General features: G+C 47.6%; 1 protein-coding gene across 6 annotated transcripts in view; it reads left to right on the top strand.

The window, feature by feature from the left end:
- The window catches only part of ENOX2 (ecto-NOX disulfide-thiol exchanger 2), a 2,107,113-nt gene that overhangs the window by 1,310,202 nt on the left and 777,450 nt on the right, over positions 1-19,461 (top strand). For all 6 annotated transcript variants that reach the window (XM_069613111.1, XM_069613112.1, XM_069613109.1 and 3 more), the window contains one exon: positions 9,626-9,859. In XM_069613111.1, the coding sequence (XP_069469212.1) occupies positions 9,626-9,859 (234 nt within the window). The remainder of the gene's footprint in view (positions 1-9,625; positions 9,860-19,461) is intronic.

Raw genomic sequence — 19,461 nt, 5'->3', positions numbered from 1 at the left:
GTGGGCCTTATTTTACTAGCAGGGGAGAAGATAAACTCAGACTGGACAGTTTTGAAGTGGCAGGTTGAGCTAACGTGGCAGCTTTGGAGGAGTGGTAGAGAATTAGAGTCAGATTCAAGTTGGAAGAGTCTGGGAGAAGTGGTGGTCCACTCCTTTAATTGCAACAAAGTCCCTTTCAGTACATTCCTGCCCCTATACATTCATGCGCAAGATGAAGTCTGGGAAGATGAAGGACAAGCCGGTTCCATCTATTAAAAAGATGCTCCAGCAGGCTAAGCCGGCAACCACCCAGCCCCCGGCTTTAGAAGATGAGACTCAACCCGGCACAAGGGCAGATATCACACATCTGTTTCAGTTTTTACAAAAGAAAATGTCGTCCACAATGCAGGAACTGAAAAGCTCCTTTCAAGACTTATCCCGCCACGTGATGCAGAATGAAACAAAATTGGGGGAGCTGGAGACGGCCTCTGTGACCAAGCGAATGCTCAGGGTCAACTGGAGCAGAGTTGCAGCATTAGAGGCGTATAGACAGGCCGCAGAAGAGAAGCAAGAGGATATGGAAAATAGTTCCCAAAGGAACAATATAAGGTTCAGAGAAGTGCCTAGGGAGATCAAGGATCAGGAGCTAGAAGATTACATCAAGGGGCTGTTCCAGGAGATACTGGGCGATGAAGAAGCCGACCTTACGCTAGACTGCACACACATAGTATACTCAAATTTTCAGACTTGGCACAATCATCTTCCAGACGTCCTGACGAGAATCCACTTTTTCAAAACCAAGGAACTGATCTTTCAGAAATCTAGGGAACAACGCTGCCTAGAGTACAAAGGAGCATCCCTTCAACTGTTAGAGGATCTTTTGCAGGAGAAAATCCGTAGGAGCAGGCTTATGCAGCCCCTGAGCAACTGGTTAGGGGTAAAAGGGGTTAGTTACAGGTGGGGGTACCCCTTCCACATCATGCTTCCACTGGATGACACCCAACACCAGTTTACCTCACTTTGAGCAGCGGTTGAGACTCTTAAGATACAGGAAGTAGATTTGCACTTACCGGATGACCGCTCCCAAGGCCCCTCTTCATCCTCATCTACCTGGATCCAGTCTCAGTCGAGGAAAAGCAGGAGGGAGGAACGTCGCCGACCCTCTATGGATAGACTGGAAAGGAGTCAGAACATGGAACCCCCGACTTGAGCCACCACCCCAGATGAATGGGCGTTTTGATCACTTGAGAAATAGTGAGGTGCTAAGGAATGGAGCCGGTTGCAGAAGGTTGTGCCGATAGTGAAATGTTCTCACGTGACTATAAGGGCACTAGTAGTGCATGCCCTGTTTCAGGCAAGGCGCCTGATGTTTACCCCACATGGGGTAGTTATGGTTCAGAAGCATTTGTTTTTAGTTTTAGTTTTTCATTTTTTTTTTTGGTTAAGGTGCAGCTCAGTGGAAGACTATTGAACGAATGGTCCTGGTGACAATGGAAGGCCGGCCATAGTGAGAGACGGCCAGGGCAATTGGGGAAATGCATAGAAAAGGGGGGCAAGAGCGATGAAGGGTTAGGGTGCGGATGTCATAGGCCTCACATTTAGGGATGTAAGGGGATGGCGGATGTGAAGGTTGAGTCCCTAAATGTTCAGGGGCTAAATTTGCCAAGGAAATGGAAGAGTGTGCTGTCTAAACTAGTTGACTTGAAGGCAGACTTAGCCCTGATCTAGGAGACTCACCTGTTGCAGCAAGATTTGCTGCGATTTGGATCCCGATGGTTTCCCCACCAATATTTAGCATCTTCCACCCAGAAAAAGGTGGGGGTCGCAATTCTTTTAGCGGGTTCCCTTCACTTTGAACGAGGTAAGATCCTGAAGGACCCTTTGGGCAGATACATTGGGTTGACATTACGAGTAGCAGGCAGAGAGCAGCTGACTTAAGTATCAATATACGGCCCTAACCAGCACCAAGATCAGTTTTATAACCACCTATTCCCACGAATAGCACAATTTCAAAAGGGAGAACTGGTGATTGGGGGGGGGCTTTAATGTGGGTCTGGAGGGCAGAACAGGCCCAGTATCCCCTATATAAGTGGCTAAAGCGACCACTCTTAAAAAAGCAATTGCAGATATGGGGCTAGTAGATGTATGGAGATGCTTACTCCTCCAGCAGCGAGATTATACGCACTTCTCATGTGTCCATCAGAGCTATTCCAGGATCGATTGTTTATTTTTTTTTTTCTTGGTGTCTAGCCCCTTTCTCCCCAGAATAACTTCGGCCACCCTAGAGGTAGCTTTGGTCTCTAATCATCCTCTCATAACCCTGAAGCTAGATGGTTATGGGATGGGACGTAGGTCATCTATGGGGTGGAAGCGGAATGATTCCCGGTTGGCTGGTCAGGCATTTTATAATACCACCACAGAGTATAATCCAATATTTTCATGAGAATCTTACGGGGTATGTAGCCCTATCCGCGGTGTGGGAAGCACTGAAACCTACGCTGAGGCGTGAACTGATCAGCTTAGCTTCAGCCCGGAAACAAGTCCTCACGGCCCAGCGGGTTCAGGCTGAAGGTTTAGTTAAGGACTGGGAAGCTCAATATAAGTTAGATGGGGCACGGAGGACATATAGGCAGTTGCAGCTGGCGAGGACAGAATTAAAAGCCTTATGGGTAGATGATATCTCACATAAGCTACTCAGAACTAAATATTTATATCATAGTACCTCGAACAAGGCGTCCCGAGTATTAGCCTATAAACTTCAGGCCCAGAGGAACAGTACAACAATTGGTTTGAGAGACGCTCTGGGCCAACTGCATGAAGGTAATCAGCTAAAATTGACCTACTGACTCAACTCTACACCGAATTGTATGCAGCAGAGCCTCTCCATGGCCCGACGCCGGACATGTTTTTGTTGGAGTCTTCCCTGCCCCAAATATCTGACGGGTTCACAGCCCTGTTTTATAAAAAAAACTTCTGAAATCCTTGCCGCTCAAATGGCCGAAATGTTAGATTCTTTTCTCGAGAGTGGGTCTATTACCCCCTCAACGGGAGAATCAACATTAACATTGCTTGCCAAGCCAGGGAAAGGTCCCAAGTTGTGCGCCTTACACCGGCCTATAGCAGTTTTAAATTACGATGCCTTCATATTTTCAAAAATATTAGCCACACGTTTAGGGGGGCTGCTCCTGGCAGTAGTAGCAACAGACAGGGTTTGTCCCCGGCCAGCAGACATTTGTTAACATCTGGCGGACGGTAGATCTCATGGTCTGGGCTTGGTAGCATAAACAATTGCTAGCCCTTCTTTCAATCGGCGTTGAAAAAGCTTTTGACCGGGTGGACTGGGGATATCTGTCCAGGGTTCTCATTGGGTTCGGTCTGCGGTTTAACAAGCTGATATTAGCCAACTTTGTTCTGCCCTCTACCCGAATTAAAGTGAACAGGGTTGTGACAGGCCCGGTGGACCTGCGCAGGGGGACTCGCCAGGGGTGCCCAATAATCCCCCCCTTCCCTTCTCTTCGCCTTGGCGATGGAGCCATTGGCCTGCTTAGTGCGCTCCTCTAGGGATGTTAAGGGGGTGGAAGTAGCGGGTTACCGCCATAAGGTGGCACTTCATGCGGATGACCTATTGTTCTACATGCAGGAACCCCCAACCTCTTTGCCACACCATCTCTTTGCTGGACAGTTTCGGGAGATATCGGGTTTCAAGATACATTACTCAAAATCCGCAATCCTCAGTGTTACAGAATCAAGGGAGACAGTGGAGCGACTGAAGTCTAGCTTTCTGTTCTCCTGGCCCTCACACTCAATGAAATACCTAGGAGTCCATCTCACGGCAAGATATACCGACATATATTCAGCAAATATCCCACCATTGCTGGGGCAAGCCAAACTGAATTTGGAACAATGGCGAGCATCTGAGATCTCATGGATGGGTAGAATAGCACCGATTAAGATTTCCCTACTGCTGAGACTGCTATACATGTTCCAGACGCTGCCACTGTGGATCCCCAGGGCGGCACTTAAGGAACTACAAGCACAGGTTTTCAAATTCATCTGGTCTAAAAAGTTCCCCAGGGTAACTAGACGCACTTATGACAGCAAGAATAGCCGGGTGATTAGCGGTGCCGGTCATTTAGAGCTACCTCTTCACGGCTCAAATCGCACCAGTTCTAGAGAGTGAAGCAGGCGGGTTTAATCCGAAGCATTGGGTCACGATTCAGCAGGAAGCCTTGGGATCCCATATACATTATTGGTGCAGGCTCTCCCCAAGAGTTAGAAGATCGGTAAGAGAGGTTTTCTAACAACGAACGCTAACCTGAAGTACTGGGACAGGGCCCTACGTTGGTATGCTACCACCAATTACCCCTCGCCATTGACAGGAATATGGGGTAACAGTGAATTTTCCCCTTGTGTGGGTAGGGGGCAGTTCCTTCGCTGGTCTGAGGGCAGGTTGAGCAGACTGGGGCAATTGTTTCAGGATAATTTCCCCTCTCACTTTTGACCAATGCATACCATCATTCCAGGTTGGGGACGCGGATATGTATGGTGGTATTCACTGAGACATTATACGTACCGACCTAACTTAGCAACCCAGGGGAAGCGGTCCAGCACCACCTTTGCGGACTTATTTATAGGAGACCCTCCAGCAGCAAAACTGGCACCTTTGTACAGGTTACCGAATTCCAAGAGGATTAAGGCACCACACGTGTATATGTCTAAGTGGGAAGAGGATGTAGGTAGACCCATAGATTTAACCTTGTACAACATTGGGACAAGGGTGGGCAAGGTGTCACAGGCTGTTCAATTTAAGGAAAATAGTCTTAGAATACTCTGCAGGTGGTATCTGACCCCAGAACGGCTGCATCAAATGAATCCACAGCTCCCCCTCCCAACCCCCACAATGTTGGCATTGTGGTTCTTCCCCAGGCTCCTTTATTCACATGTGGTGGAGGTGTGCTCAGATACAGGGGTTCTGGGAGAAGGGGGTTGCAAAATATTACAGAGATCTGTGGGTTCGCGCTTGAACTTGACCAATTGGTGATGCTACTGGGCAACGAAGGTACGCAGGGCCATTATAAGCTGGGGCCAAGGGATCACGGTTGGTTACCCATTTCTTGGTGGCGGCAAGACTGGGTACAGCAAAGAACTGGAAGTTCAAGAATGAGCCGCATATCGGGGAATGGTGGGTACGTGTTTGGCATGTGGCCGCCATGAGCAAAATTGATGGGGAAATGCAGGGGCGAATGCCACAATACCTTGCAGACTGTTATAGCCCAGGGTATGTGACTTAAAGCATACTTAGAGGTTACCTGATTCCACTAAATGCCACAATTGATTGTGATCCAGACACATGTAGAAGTAACTGAGGTTTACTGCACCACATTGCAAATTTCTATGATTAACGCACAGTAAAGATTTTGTGTACATGTTGACTGGGGCTAATCATGACTAGTATTGGAGTACCGGAAAGTAAATAAATCTGCCATTATTGAGTTGTACAAAGGTACAATGCATTGGTTAATGGTGTATGATGAAAATATGCTTAAAGTTTAAATTATGTAAAAAAATAAATAATAATAATTAACATTGCTTCAAAGACAACTGCCTGCATACTCATGTCTTCAAACCCAGAGTGCCTCATTTCATCCAAAAATCTGCTTATTCCATGTATTTAATTACAGGGGTTTCTTATTGAATTTATGATTGTGTTTTATGATTGTTTATATGATTGTGCCTTTGATTAATCTCTTGTATTTTATAGACCCTTGCTTGGACATTTGTTTGTTTTTAGTGCTGAAGCACTATTGTTTTGGATGCTTCTTTGCTAGCTCACATCCCTCTTGGAGTATAGCCTTCCCTCCGCCCACTACTTAATAGGCAAAGGAGGTATTCAATTCATGTTGTGCCTGTTTCACCTTTGATTGGGATCACTGCTCGTTTTGTATTAGTGTGGGGCTCAGTAGGAATTTAGAAAGCACTACTCATTCCTGTGCTCCTGAGGAGCAGTAGTCATCCTGTCATAATGAGACTGCCCAGATTTCCCAAGTATTATCGCCGTTGTCTTTTTTAGACCTGGTGAGTAGTCATATTTCTAGGGAATTTCTGAAAGCCATGTGATTGTCTCGTGTGTAGAGGTAACTAGGTATGGAATTTCTTTGGTTGCGAGGACTGGGAAGATGTCCCCGCCTTGATGCCTCCTGTTGAAGTGTTTAATAACTTGAAGTATCTTGCAAGGCAAGAATGAGATGATCTTCTTGGAGTGGCTTTGGGTGGTATATGAGGCACAGAAGGAGATGCAAATGATTTTAAAGTAGACTCTGAATTTGACTGCAGGTAAGGTTGCCATCTTTCCACTCTAGTGTAGTCTGATTGTTGAGATTTATACTCTTTATAGATGGCTCAGCAGGTAGTCCAAATAGTTCTAGGTGTAAAGGCTGCTCTGTTGTCCAGTCTTGAAAGTACTAAGGCGATGACTGCCATGGTTCTGCTTAGGAAAGACAGCTATGTTATTATACAGTGAATGGATCACAGGTGAACGAAGCAGCATTTAAGTATTGCTTGAAACTTTAGCTACAGGATGTGGCACCTGACCATGATACCTCTGAGATGTTTGGCTGTCGGTTGAGAGCAAGGGTTTATCCAGCCAAAGAATAGTTGTGGGGTTTGTTTCATTTGTGGTTTGTGTTAGCTTGTAGGTGATGTGTGTCTCCTCTGCAGAATTGTAGAAGTTGACACTTCAGTTGCTGATGATTTCCGTTAGTGAGACCATCAGAAGATAAAGAAGAGTAGGGGTTTCAAATGGGTGCTTCTTCAAGAGTTTGGTGTCCTTTCCAACAACATTTGGTCCCGCTTCTTACTTGCCTTCAGTGGCTTGGTTGATTCATCAGGTTAGTAATTGCATAGTGGTGTTTACTTTTTGTGACTTGGTGGTTAATTGTATTAGGTATGTTCTTATGGCTTATGGAACAGTAGGCTCTTCCTGTGATAGATAAGGGCTTGTAGGGTGAATTGCTGGACTGGAAGCCAATATAATGATTGTAGTGTCCAGCAGTGTGTTTGTTTTTGCTAAATCTGAAGATCATGCAGGATACTCTGTTTACGATGAGTTGGAGTTTTGAAAACCCTTATTTTAGAGTTCAATGTAGATGCCATTTATTTTTACCGAAAAAGGTTAACTAGTGGTTGAGAAATTGTAGGGTATCTGCAAGACAAGGCAGCTGGTGACATTTGCGTTTAAGTGCCATGATTTGAGTGCTGAATGAATGGTCTGTGCTGAACAGAACACATTGTTTTTGGCTTAGTTATCTGGGACTAGCAGGTTTCCCTGTCTGGCCGGCCACTTGAACGGGAGCATGGCACGGATTGGAGTACCACATCGTAAGGCCTCTAATTTGGACCTGATTGGGCTGAGACCTCTGGCGCTCATCCAGCACTGGAGTCTGCTTTGATTAGTTGATTCCATCCTCGCTCTGTCAGATCATCAGCTGTGAATCATGCACATGCAATTGGGATGGGGGAATAATGCCGTGCAGCTGGAAAGCTGAGAGTTTTAGGTATTCATTGAAAATTAATAGTGAGAAAGACTATGTTGTGGGATCCTGCAGGCCAGTTTAGATATGAACAAAGGCATATTGCATAGCTTTACCCAGTCAAAGCTGTTTGAAAGGAACAAGGTTATTCACTTTAGGTTCGTTCCCTGGATACCCATATTCTGTTGCAGTTAGGACAAGTGGAATGTGTGGCCACCATGAGATACTCTCGGGTGCTGAGTAATACTGTAGTATCCAGGAGGCAGGTTGCTCGTCTTCTATTGATCTGAGGATTTGTTCCCAAGAAGTGTTGTATTATGTGTTACGTGAGGTTCTGAATATGAATTACCTATTGTGCAACAGGTTTGGTTCCAAGAATTCTTGCAGTTGCTTAGTCAATGTGCATCCATTTACCTTGAACTCAAATGGTAGATTGCCAGTAGGTCTGTTTCTTGCCGTTTCCATGAAACCATTGGCTTATATTTTAATTAATTGATGTGCATTTTCCCTTTTTAGAGTAATAGGAAAGGATCTTGATGCCATTTCTTTGTTGCATATGTGAGGCCTACGGCAAGGATTAGGATCAGGTATTCCATTGGATTAGCTCAGTATGCATCCCTTTGGACTTTGAAAGCCTACATGCCCTAAACCATTTTGGAAATGTTTTATTTGTTTACTTTTTATTGGTCATTAATTTCGCGCTTTATGACTGACTTCTCCAATTTGTAAGCGCAGAATCGGGTCTCAGACCCATGTTACACAGCATTGTCTTGTTCACAAGACAAGTGTGTTGCCCCGGAGTTATCCTCCTCCTTAGACTGAGAGTGTGAGCTCTATTTGTGATATTTTGTCAAATTGTTTCAGCTTTTTCACTGAAATGGTGTGCCAGATTATCCACCATTACCTGTCAGGACAGTTGCAGATATGGAAGTTTGCAATTAATTTCTCCGGCCCTTTACTGTGGGTAGGACTGAATGTTATTTGAACAGTGACAGTCAAATAAGGCGTTGGTGAGCTTTCCAAACATTCAAATGTGAATTGACGTCCCTTGAAATTTTGGCAGTTTCTTACAAACTTTGAAATTAGGTTGGATGGATTATATTTCTTTGGGAAGCCAGCATTGTTATTGGGTTGCATACCTGTCAACATGACCAGTGTCATTTGTGGAGATGCTCATACAGTCTTGATTTTCTTTCATTTTAGAACTTGAAAGCTTGCTTCTCTCTTTATTAAATCCAGGACTACAAGTGTCAGATTTCAAAGATCAAATTATAACTGGATTAGCATCTCCCGAATGACCTTGGATATATTGCCATTGTGGGATGGATCAGTATAAATTAAGAACAGATATCGAGCATCACAAAATAAACTGTGAAATGTGCATCATCTGTACAGATATGTGGGTTTAAGTCATTTGTATTTCTTTATCTATTTCTGCATCCTATGAAATGGAATGTGGTCAGCGAGGATGAGTGCTCAAGGTCAACAGTACAGAATTGATTAATGCAAGATCTTTGTAAAATTATAGATGTATATGGACTTTTGTAAATTAAAGAATAAATCAAACTTCCGCCCAATACAACCCTATCTGACAAAAAATAAACAATTACACTGCACATTTCTATTGCATTTATCGGATTGGTTTGTTCTGGTGAATCATGTTTTCCATGAAACTGTTAGAGAGCATGACTGCTCTGTGTCTAATGTTGCATAGTCCGATAACCTGTCCGTGAGAAGCTGCCTGCAAATGTGCTAAAGCCCATTTCCCAGATGTGTGTACTATTGTTCTGAAATTACTTTAAAATATCTTCACTTGGCTAAGCTGATATCACAATTTCACTTCAATCGATATACTCTCCATCCAGTCAATACAATTTTGATGTGATTAATACAATTTTTTGCTTCATTTCCGAGGTATGACTTAAAGCTAACACTTTTATCTCAGATGTATTTTAAAATAATTAGTGATCGGTTTTATGATTGTTGTCTATTGACTTGCCATTTTTATCAGATCTAATTCCTTTCTAAAAATGTATTAAATTCAAAATGTTTTTTAAAGAACTGTGCTGATTAAATAAAATCACTCATTTTGTGCGTGTTTTCTTTGTCACCACCAGGGTATCGGATTAGGTTAGGATCCAGTACTGACAAGAAAGACACTGGGCGGCTACATGTGGATTTTGCACGAGCTCGTGATGATTTCTATGAGTGGGAATGTAAACAGCGAATGCTGGCGAGAGAGGAGCGCCATCGTAGAAGGATGGAGGAAGATCGATTCCGCCCCCCATCTCCACCTCCTGTAGTACATTATTCAGATCATGAATGCAGCATTGTATCTGAAAAACTAAAAGGTAACCAACTATTTTTGTCTACTTTTTATTTTATTTTCATTAAAAAAGTTAGAGAAATGTGATGATCCAACTGTTTTTTTTGTTATCTAGACCCACGTTAAATATGTTATGTTACATTATTTCAGATTTAGATCTTGCACCACTGCCATTTGTATGGTCTCCATGCACTCTGGTGGATCTGAAAATAAGATGGTTGGTTTTGTTAGTGGGAGCAAGGGTGTTGGTCGTTTCAGTTTAGAAAAACTGGTCATTGTGTATGGGTTTGCTTCTAGGTGGTCTGTATTTAAGCACATGTAGGTGCTCGAGGCTATGGCTTGTGAGTTAGCTCTGCATATTGTCTACTGAAGATCGGGTGATCCACATGCCTGTTCCTGTTCGGAGGGAGTTCCAGAGTTTTGTTGAGATGTTTGAAAATGCTGATCCCCATATTTAATTTTCGGATAAGGTTTGTGTCTAAGGTGTATGCCATTGCTAACCCTCAGGGGTTCGGCTTGGTCTGTAGATGAAGATATTACATTTTTGCAGGAATTCTGATCCTTGGCCATGAATTGCTCTGTGGACAATGCAGATTTAAAAATCTTTTGCTTGACTAGTAGTCAGCGTAGTGACTTACAAATCTTGCTGCTGCGTTCTGAATGGTGATTTGTTTTGTTGTAGCTCCCCTTTGCTCCAGAAGTTGTAATTTTGTACAAGACCAGTGGTGGCTGGTAGGTTTTGTATTTGGACGGGCTTAAATGTTTCCTCTGAATGTGGGAAAATGATGGAGCTCTAACTACAAACTGGGATTCTGTGGGTTCTGCTCCTGAGATATATTTTAAATGTGTTATAATGGTGCTCTTTAGAGCACACTTTCTGTACGAAATTGGGTAAAAAGCCACACAGTTTTGAATTGTTTGTGTAGAGAATAGATGGCACACCTCCCGTCCCCCCCCCACTCATCCTGATCACTTTGCTCTTAATGCCACTAACAATACAATGCCAATGTAAGAGAAAATGTGCACACTGGCTTTACCAATGTAGATCAGTATCCCCACATAAGGACACTCAACTTTAGTGGCATTATGGGCAAAATGATAAACATGTTTTGCCACTAAGACAAAATGCCATACTGGCTACACCAATATACCTTCCCTGCTTCTGATTTAAGAACACTCATTGGCCCTCATTACGACCCTGGCGGAAAGTGACTGACCGGACCGCCACAGCGTAACTAGCGTTTCCGCCATTGCACGAAGGAGCAAAGTGCGGCCCATTCCGACCCATCGGGCACGAGCACCACGGCATGGCGGAAGTGCAAAGTCCGCAATGGCGGAAATGACCCCAAAACGGCCCACACCGCCACCGTACGGCGCCCTAGGTGCAATACCCATCTCAGCGGACACCGCAGTGTGCGCCTACCGGAAAGTACGGTGACCGGAAATATACGGAAACGGAAGTTAAAACATGGGCCCGGAACGGGAAACATCCCGCCGTACACCCATAAAACCACGAAATCCACACAACCACTATAAACACTACCCTGAGACACACCCCAACCCGTCATCCACCCTAGCGAAACCAAGAAAAATGGGAAAAGTAGCGAAGAAAGCGTGCGACCGCAAGCGGCAGGTCCACTTCTCCCGTGAGGAACTCACCGTGCTAACAGAGACCCTCCAGGAGAATGCCGCCGCCGTCTTCTCCACGCAAATGACCAGGACGGCACTTGCGAACAAGAAGGCCATATGGGCTCTGGTGGCACAGCGGGTAAGTGCGGTGGGGACCGCACCCCGCACCCCACAGCAATGCCGTAAGCGATGGGACGACCTGCGGATACGCGTCCGCAGCATACTCTCTGCCAACCGCAACATTGCCACAGCCACCGGGGGAGGTCCTGAATCACCCATCAAGTTGACCCCCTGGGAAGAAATCTGTGCCTCCACCATCGGAATGGAGAGCATAGAGGGAGTCGGAGGGATGGAGAAAGGAGTGCAGACATCCGAAGATTCAGGTAGGTGGCCCTAACAAAACAATGCCAAATCCACAATGTCCAATCATGTGAAGTACCATGCGTCCACATAGTGCAACAGAAACACATGTCCAGGAGAACGTCCACACACATCGGCCTGATTGCGCACGTTAAAACCCACAATAAATACATAAATAATTAAAAACCCCTAATACACGCACTACACGTGCAGCAGGCACACCCTAACTGCAGGCTGCCACACAACTGCACCCTCACTCCACACACAAATGAAACCACCTCCAAGGCCCCGACCCAAATCACCCTCAGGTACCACCCCAATGCATGTGATACAATGCCATTCCAATTCCCACAGACCCATCAATAACCCTCGCCCTCCTTTACTCCACCACAGGGTCCGATCCAAACGACGAGCTCCAGGACACCCCTACCAGCACACCTGCAAAGAGGGCCAAGACCAACGGCCAAAGACCCTCCACCTCAGCTGCACGCATCAAGACACGGCAGCAGCACAAATCAGGTGGCAGCACACAGGAGGGAACATCAACAGGCACCCCAGCAGCCAGCATGCCCACACCACCACCACCACAGGTCCCCCCAACGGATGCCACAGAAGGCACTGGCTCCGGTGGCAGCAGCACCATAGGTGACACCCCATTGATGGCAGCATGCTCCGACACAGAAGACGGGGATGTCGAAGTCAGATCCATCCATGACCTCTCCCAATCCCCCTGTCTGTCCGATCCCGTACAACCTGAGGATACCACGCAGGGGCACCCACAAGACGACGACCGGCCATCCCCCACAAGCCCTGTGGCAAGGCAACATGAGGACAACAGCCCCTCTGTGACACCCCCGCAAATGGCCATGGCCCAGCAGAGGCAACAGTCCCTCGACCAGTTAATTGTGCAACAGCAGCAACTGGCCACGCTCCTCAAGGATCATGCCGATGAATGTGGGGGCACTAAGGCAGACATAGAAACATCAACTGAGACACTTAGGGCACAAATGGAGAGTAGCACCGAGAGCCTGAGAGTCCAAATGGAGAGTAGCACCGAGAGCCTGAGAGTCCAAATGGAGAGAAGCACCGAGAGCCTGAGGGGGGAACTGCATGCGACGTCCAAAGACGTATGTGCCGAACTTGCCGCAGTGCGCCGTGTGCTCACTGAGCTCTCACAAACCCTTAGGGACATGCATGGACGTGAGCAGGCAGAGACATCATCCGTTGCAAGTTCCGTCCAGGGCAGCCCCCAACGTAGATCTGGGAGGAACCTGCGCTCCACAGGCAGGGGTGCCCCTGATACCCGCAGAGGGGGCTTGCAATAGCGACTGCCCACTGACAATGAGCATCTTTGGACACTGGTGTTCGGGGGGGAGGTAGGAGGGTGGAGGGGGTGTGTTGGGCTCACTTGGGTGGCGGGTCGATAGGGTGTTCAACATGATATCACATATGCCATAAACAGTGCACGATCAACCAATGAGATGTGTGGACATTGATCTTTGTGTACTAGGCCATCATAGGCGTACAGTCCATATTGTGCATGTCCCAGACACACACAGTGCCACGAGTCCCGTGTCCATGTATCAGCCACCAGGCGTGAGTGCTAGAAGCATACATCAATGAGATGCTGACGAATTTCACGGGCCTCCTGTGCCTCGCCGACTCCTTGAGGTTCTGCCACATCCCCACCCTCATCCTGACCATCTTCAGGTGCATGCAGTTCTGCGTCAGGGGGCATGGGCACATTTCTACGTACGCACATGTTGTGGAGCATGACACATGCCATGACCATCTTTGCAACCTTCTCATGGCGGTACAGGAGTGCCCCGCCAGACCTGCTGAGGCAGCGGAAACGACCCTTCAGTAGGCCGAATGCCTGTTCACTGACTACACGGGTACGTGAGTGGGCATGGTTGTAGTCCTCCTCATGCTGGTCCCGTGGGTTCCGGACTGGTGTGAGGAGCCATCTCTTCAGTGGATATCCAGCATCACCTGTATGTGGATGAGAAACGTATGATGTGGAATGCCATTGCTACGTACGCACACCCCCCCCCCTTCCTGCCAGGTCATTGCCGAATCACATAGCCCACATTATCATGCATGTAATGAGACTCACCGAGTAGCCAGGATCTGTTCCCTGCGTGTCGCTCCATGTAGCGTGGTATTGTAGAGTTCCTCAAGACCATAGAATCATGGGTTGATCCAGGGAATCGGGCACAACAATGTGTAATGATCCTGTTGGAGTCACACACCATTTGTACATTCAGGGAATGAAATTGTTTTCGGTTGCGGTACTGGGCCTCCATGGCATGTGGGACGACCAATTCCACATGGGTGCAGTCGATGGCACCAATGCAACCCGGTATGCCGGCAAGTGCATGGAATCCCACTTTTGTGTTCGTAATTTCCTGCTCCGAGCGTGGTAGGGAGATGTAGTCGTCTGCGTGCTGCAGGAGGGCATCGAGCACTTGCAATAGTGTCCGTGAGAACAGTGGCTGAGAAATGCCATGCAACTGTCCGACTGTGTGCTGGTAGGTGCCTGTGGCCAGGAAGTGTAGTACAGACACCACCTTCAGTAGGGGTGGGATGGCGGTTGGGCTATCTATCATGCTGACAAGGTCAGCCTGTGTCATGTCCACAATGGCGGCTATGGTGTCCCGGTCCAGACGGTAGAGGGTGTGGATCTGCTCATCAGTGAGGTTGAACGGATGTGCTCGGAGGCGTGGGATTGCGGGCTGCCTGCGTGGTGGTAGTGGCTGTGCTGGCGGCCCTTGCTGGCCCTGCCTTGGCCTCCTCCTCCTCCTGCGTCTCCACCGTGCGGCCGGTTGTAGTTGGTGTTCGTCTTCTTCTTGGAGTTGGAGTACTTGCAGTGCTATCAGGTCCCCCAGGGCCAACATCGCGAGTCCTGCCGGTAGCATTTCGGTGTGGTTGTGGGAGGAGACTGGGTGTGCAATTTATGTGTTTTCAGGCTGTATGGCCTCCACCTGTGGTGATTCATTCCACCTGTGCAAACTGCTCTCCCCTTTGGCCGAGCACGTCCCGCGCACAACGCTGCAATTCGGGGAATGGCATCTTGCTATTGCAATCATGTATTTGTACCCGATGGCCGTGTAACATTGGTTGACATGTTCATTCTGCTGTGGTCCCATTGTTTCACATACTATCTGTGCAGTCGCGAACAGACTTGTGAAGGGTCAGTGGAACGTAGTACTCGAGTAACGGTGGGCCCTCATGCATCACTGTACCGAGTTGCAACGACGGGCGGGGCGTCCCATTTGTGGGTGAAGGCAGTTGCCATTTTCACACACAGCCGCACTCGATGGATTAATTAGTGATTTCAAGCGGCCACAGATGCCTTTTCGCCGTGATGTTGCAAATGAGGAATTCGAAGGGCGGCGCTTTCGGTTATCAGCTAGCGGCGAGGAGATGCCCACAGGTCTGACTGCAAATATAACGTTCTATTGTTCAATGTCCTTGAGACAGGGGCCATGGCGAGGATGCAATGATTGATATGAATAGTTTGGGATGCGCAATAGCGACGTGGGCGATGAGGCCGGCCGTTCCCAAATACATGTTACTTCACAACACTGGAATTACGGGCTGGGGCACTGTGGATTTTGCAGGCTGCATAACGCACAGACTCAATGGATGTTTCTAATGTTATGTGAGTAATTATTCAGGCGTTTTGATCCCGGGATGAGGGAATGATGAATGGATGCATGGGCAGGTGATTTGATACAGAGTTTGCCATGTACAGGGCTTCTTGGGATCTATCCGCCTCCCCTACGCTATGTGATGCAGGGCTGCCATAGTGGGACCATCGTCTATCTGGCCTTGTTGAGCCCTCCCTGTCTCGACGCGCCCTCAGACACTTGTGTCCATGCACGTCAACATTCCCATCTGATGGATTCTGTTTTGACAGACGCATGCACAGGTACACTCGTTTGTGATGGTGTTTGCACCTCGATATAGATGGTTATGAGTCGCTAGTGGTTTTGGGGTGGTGATGATCCTTTGGAGTGGGCTAGCATGCATATGGCTGTGGATTTAGTGTGATCATTGAAGTGAGTTGTTCGAATGTAGTTCTGATGGCCATTCTGTTCTTTTTCTTTTCTTTTGGTTGACAGGTATCTCCTCCCCTTTTGCCACTGCCATCTGTATGCCACTCCTGCAGATGGGTTTTACTCCCGACACCTGCTGCTTCGTGTTAATCAGTGGAGCAGCATTACGATCTTATGGGACGATCGCCAATGGGCCACATGCCCTTACGCAGTACTGGTGGCTCGGAGCAACATTTCGGCCTTTCAGCTGGACTAGTGCCTCCCCATTGGGACGGCCCTGCGGTTCTGTGCGCTTCCATGTTGCCTTTTCGTACGTGAATGTGGCTCTGTGTACCATGAGGGAACAGGGCGTCACACAAGTAGTGGCTGGTCATTTCTTGCGGATGCAGCCCACAATGGTGAAAAGTGTTTTGGAGTTCATGGCCTGATGGCTGTATGGGCTTGGTGATTTTGATGTGCATTGAATTTCTATTCTGATTTGGCCCGTGTAGCGTTCTTGTTTGCAAGTGATGTGGCATATGCCTATTTGGGGGGCGATGTATTGTGAGGAGATCTGCATTGGGTTCCAGCTTCGGAGTTTAGTTGCGTGGTACTGTACTGGGCGCGTTTGCCTACGAAGCCCGTGAGGTCAGGGATGGGGGCTGCCAATATGACAGTTTGAATGTTGTCATGCTCAGGGGCGGGGGATTGGGTTTTGTGTAACAGATGCCGGTCAGCCAGGTGGACTGGTGGAATGATGTGATTCTCGGAATATTGCTGGTCACAGGTGCCTGTGTTTGCGTGCGTTTCTTGGTGGGGGACTGTGGTCATGTCCATTGGGATGGCTTCTGTATTCGTGCCATCTGTGCCCTGCAGCTCCCATTGGCCCCTGTTGTGTTTCTTTTGTTCGTTGCCATGCATGGGTGACTTGTACATTTCAATGGTTGCATTGTGACTTCATTGCACCTACGGGGAGTTGTACTTTGTGGGCAGGGAGCGGTGTACAGGCACTCAGTGGGGCCGTTTACGGTTGATTCGCGATGCCGTACTTCTCACCATGGCGGTATGGTACATTCCGCCATGCTTGATGGCGTTAGGTACATGTCCGCTAGGGTCGGAATTGGCGTACCCTTGCACCATGGTGGTTTTTGCGGTTTGGCATGGCGCGCGCGTAATTGGTGCAGTTAGCGTTGGCGTTCACTACGGTGTCGCTAATGGCTTCGTACTTTGCGGTGACGGGTCATAATCGCACCGAGCGCTATTCGATGGCGGTCTTGCATTTCCGCCATCGTTTTTCGATTTCCGCCAGGGTCGTAATGAGGGCCATTGTGTTGGCTTTCCCCATAATGCCAGTACAAATACCATGCCACTATCCAAAGCCATGTCCGTACTGACTGTACCAAGATAGCCCCCCCCCCCAAGTAAGGAGACACTTCATGTTGGGTTTGCCCAAAATGTCACTAAAAATGCTATGCCACTGTAAGAAAACATGTCCATGGTGTCTGCACCAATGTAGCTCTCATCCCACACTTAAGAACACTCCTCTTCTGCTTGTTAATCTGCTTAGATTTCACATGCTGTGCATATAGTCCGACATCTAGTGGTAATCGCAGAGTATTGCATCTTTCTTTCGAGGATTGAAAGGGGACGTCGACATGGGACTGCCTGTAACACTATCCCTAACGTGTCGTGTAGTGTATTCAAAATCCCTCATGCGTTTTGGTCCCTCAGATTGTTTTTTTCCACCCAACTAGCATAGCTCATAAGAGATATATTGCAAATTCATAACTTCTTTGTCCCACGACTGATGGTCGTTTATGTTACGCTCACCTGGTCTCCATGGGAGCGTCCCACAAATCTGAGAGATGAACGTCTGCACGCATCTCTTCCTTTCTCACTACTTCTCTCACACTTGGGTGTTCCCCTAGAATGGTGAACAGAGATGTTAACTTGCTGTCCTGCGTCTGAATGCAGGGGCGCTTTAATGTTGTTAGGCACTTTCACTGGATCTAGTTCCGTCACTGTTCCTGCGGCCTGTAGAGTAATCCAGACCAGTTGTGACTCTGTAGGTAAGTCCTTTTACCAATTGGTTCTTGGTAACAGGTTTTGTTTAATGTGTTCTTTTGTTGCCAAAGTTTCACTATTGTGCTTATTCTTTTGTAGGAGCGGTTTTGGAGATGCCAGATGAAGGAATGGACTCCTCACTGCGACACTGAGCAGTATTTATGCAGGTGAGTGTTAGCGCGAAAGCGCGGCATCGAGATGTATTTTAAAATGCATATTTCAATTGTGCGGCTAACCTGGTGTCTCTTTTACCTTCCTCTGCAGGTGCGGTGAGGCTCCGGAGCTGTGATCGCGTGAACCGCTTTGATGGAATCCTGAGATGACTTTCGCCTCCGGGTATGTATTTGTTCTCCCTTCTTGTGTCGTTTCCGCAGGTGCAGTGGTTCCCAGGAGCGGCGGAAGAGAAAGCTGTTCGGATGGAGCTGGAAGGCTGCTTCTCTCAGGTAAGAACTCAACCGCTGTTCTTATTCTTGTTTTCTCTTTCCTTTCTCAGACAGGTGCTGATGGTCCGTGGTTCCCGAGGCGTGGCTGAAGTCCAGGTAAGCAGGAGCTGAGCAGGAACGATGAGTGTTACGCTGCAGGAGTGCAGAAGAACACAGTGTGTTCTGTTCCTTGGGTGTGGTTTAAATAGCCCTGGTCAAATAGTCCCAGGTAAAGTAGTTCCAAGCCCAGCTACTCCCTGGAAACTAGACTGCATAGATCAGTTCCTCAGGACTGGGCATGTGTCTCTCCATGTTCACTGAATCCTCATCCACATTGTTATTGTTATTTTTCATTTATATAGCGCCTTATATACCATTGGTATGGTCTGAAGGCGCTGGTAGGTTGAACGCCCTTGGGAACCGAAGTTCAGATCAGTAGAGAGAGTAGAGTGTGTCAAAAAGGTGCGTGTGGGTGCCGAGTATGTGTGCAGCTCGTGCGGTATCAGTGTAGTAACTGCTTCCTAGCGGTAGGTGTGGTGGTTGCGAGATCAGGAGTATGTGTTCGTTCTGGCAAGATTTATCCAGAGCGGAGGTGGCTGCGTTAGGCCTGAGGAGAACGCCTGGCTGGGGGGTGAGTAACCAGCAGTGTTTACTTAGAATGATGTGAAGTGAGCGGCGGATGTTGGTATGAGAACAGTTATAGCGAATGGTGTCATAGTATCTCTGTGTTCTAGTTGAGTGGTGATATAAAGGAGAGAGTAAGCGTGGTGATGTGATATGGTGTGTTGTATGGTCTTTCAAGCGTTCTCTGTATTCAACCATACTATATACATCACACAGTTCTATGCGCTCCAGTCCGTTCCATGCACTCCTATCCACTCATGCATCCCAGTCTGCTCAATACACTGTGGTCTGTTCCACGCACTCATGCATTCCGGCTCGTCCTTCGTGCTCTGTACGCTCCAGTCGGCCCCACGCATGTACTCTTGTCTGCCCTTCACATGTACTATACATTCACCTGTTTTATGCACTCATCCCCTCTAGGCACTCATCCCCTCTAGGCACTCATCCCCTCTAGGCACTCATCTGCTCTACGCACTCATCTGCTCCCC

Source organism: Ambystoma mexicanum, chromosome 5p, assembly GCF_040938575.1.
Source record: "Ambystoma mexicanum isolate Mex_15411 chromosome 5p, UKY_AmexF1_1, whole genome shotgun sequence".
NCBI lineage: Eukaryota > Metazoa > Chordata > Amphibia > Caudata > Ambystomatidae > Ambystoma > Ambystoma mexicanum.
Note: the sequence above shows the minus strand (reverse complement) of the source record. Positions and strands in the feature narration are given on the sequence as shown.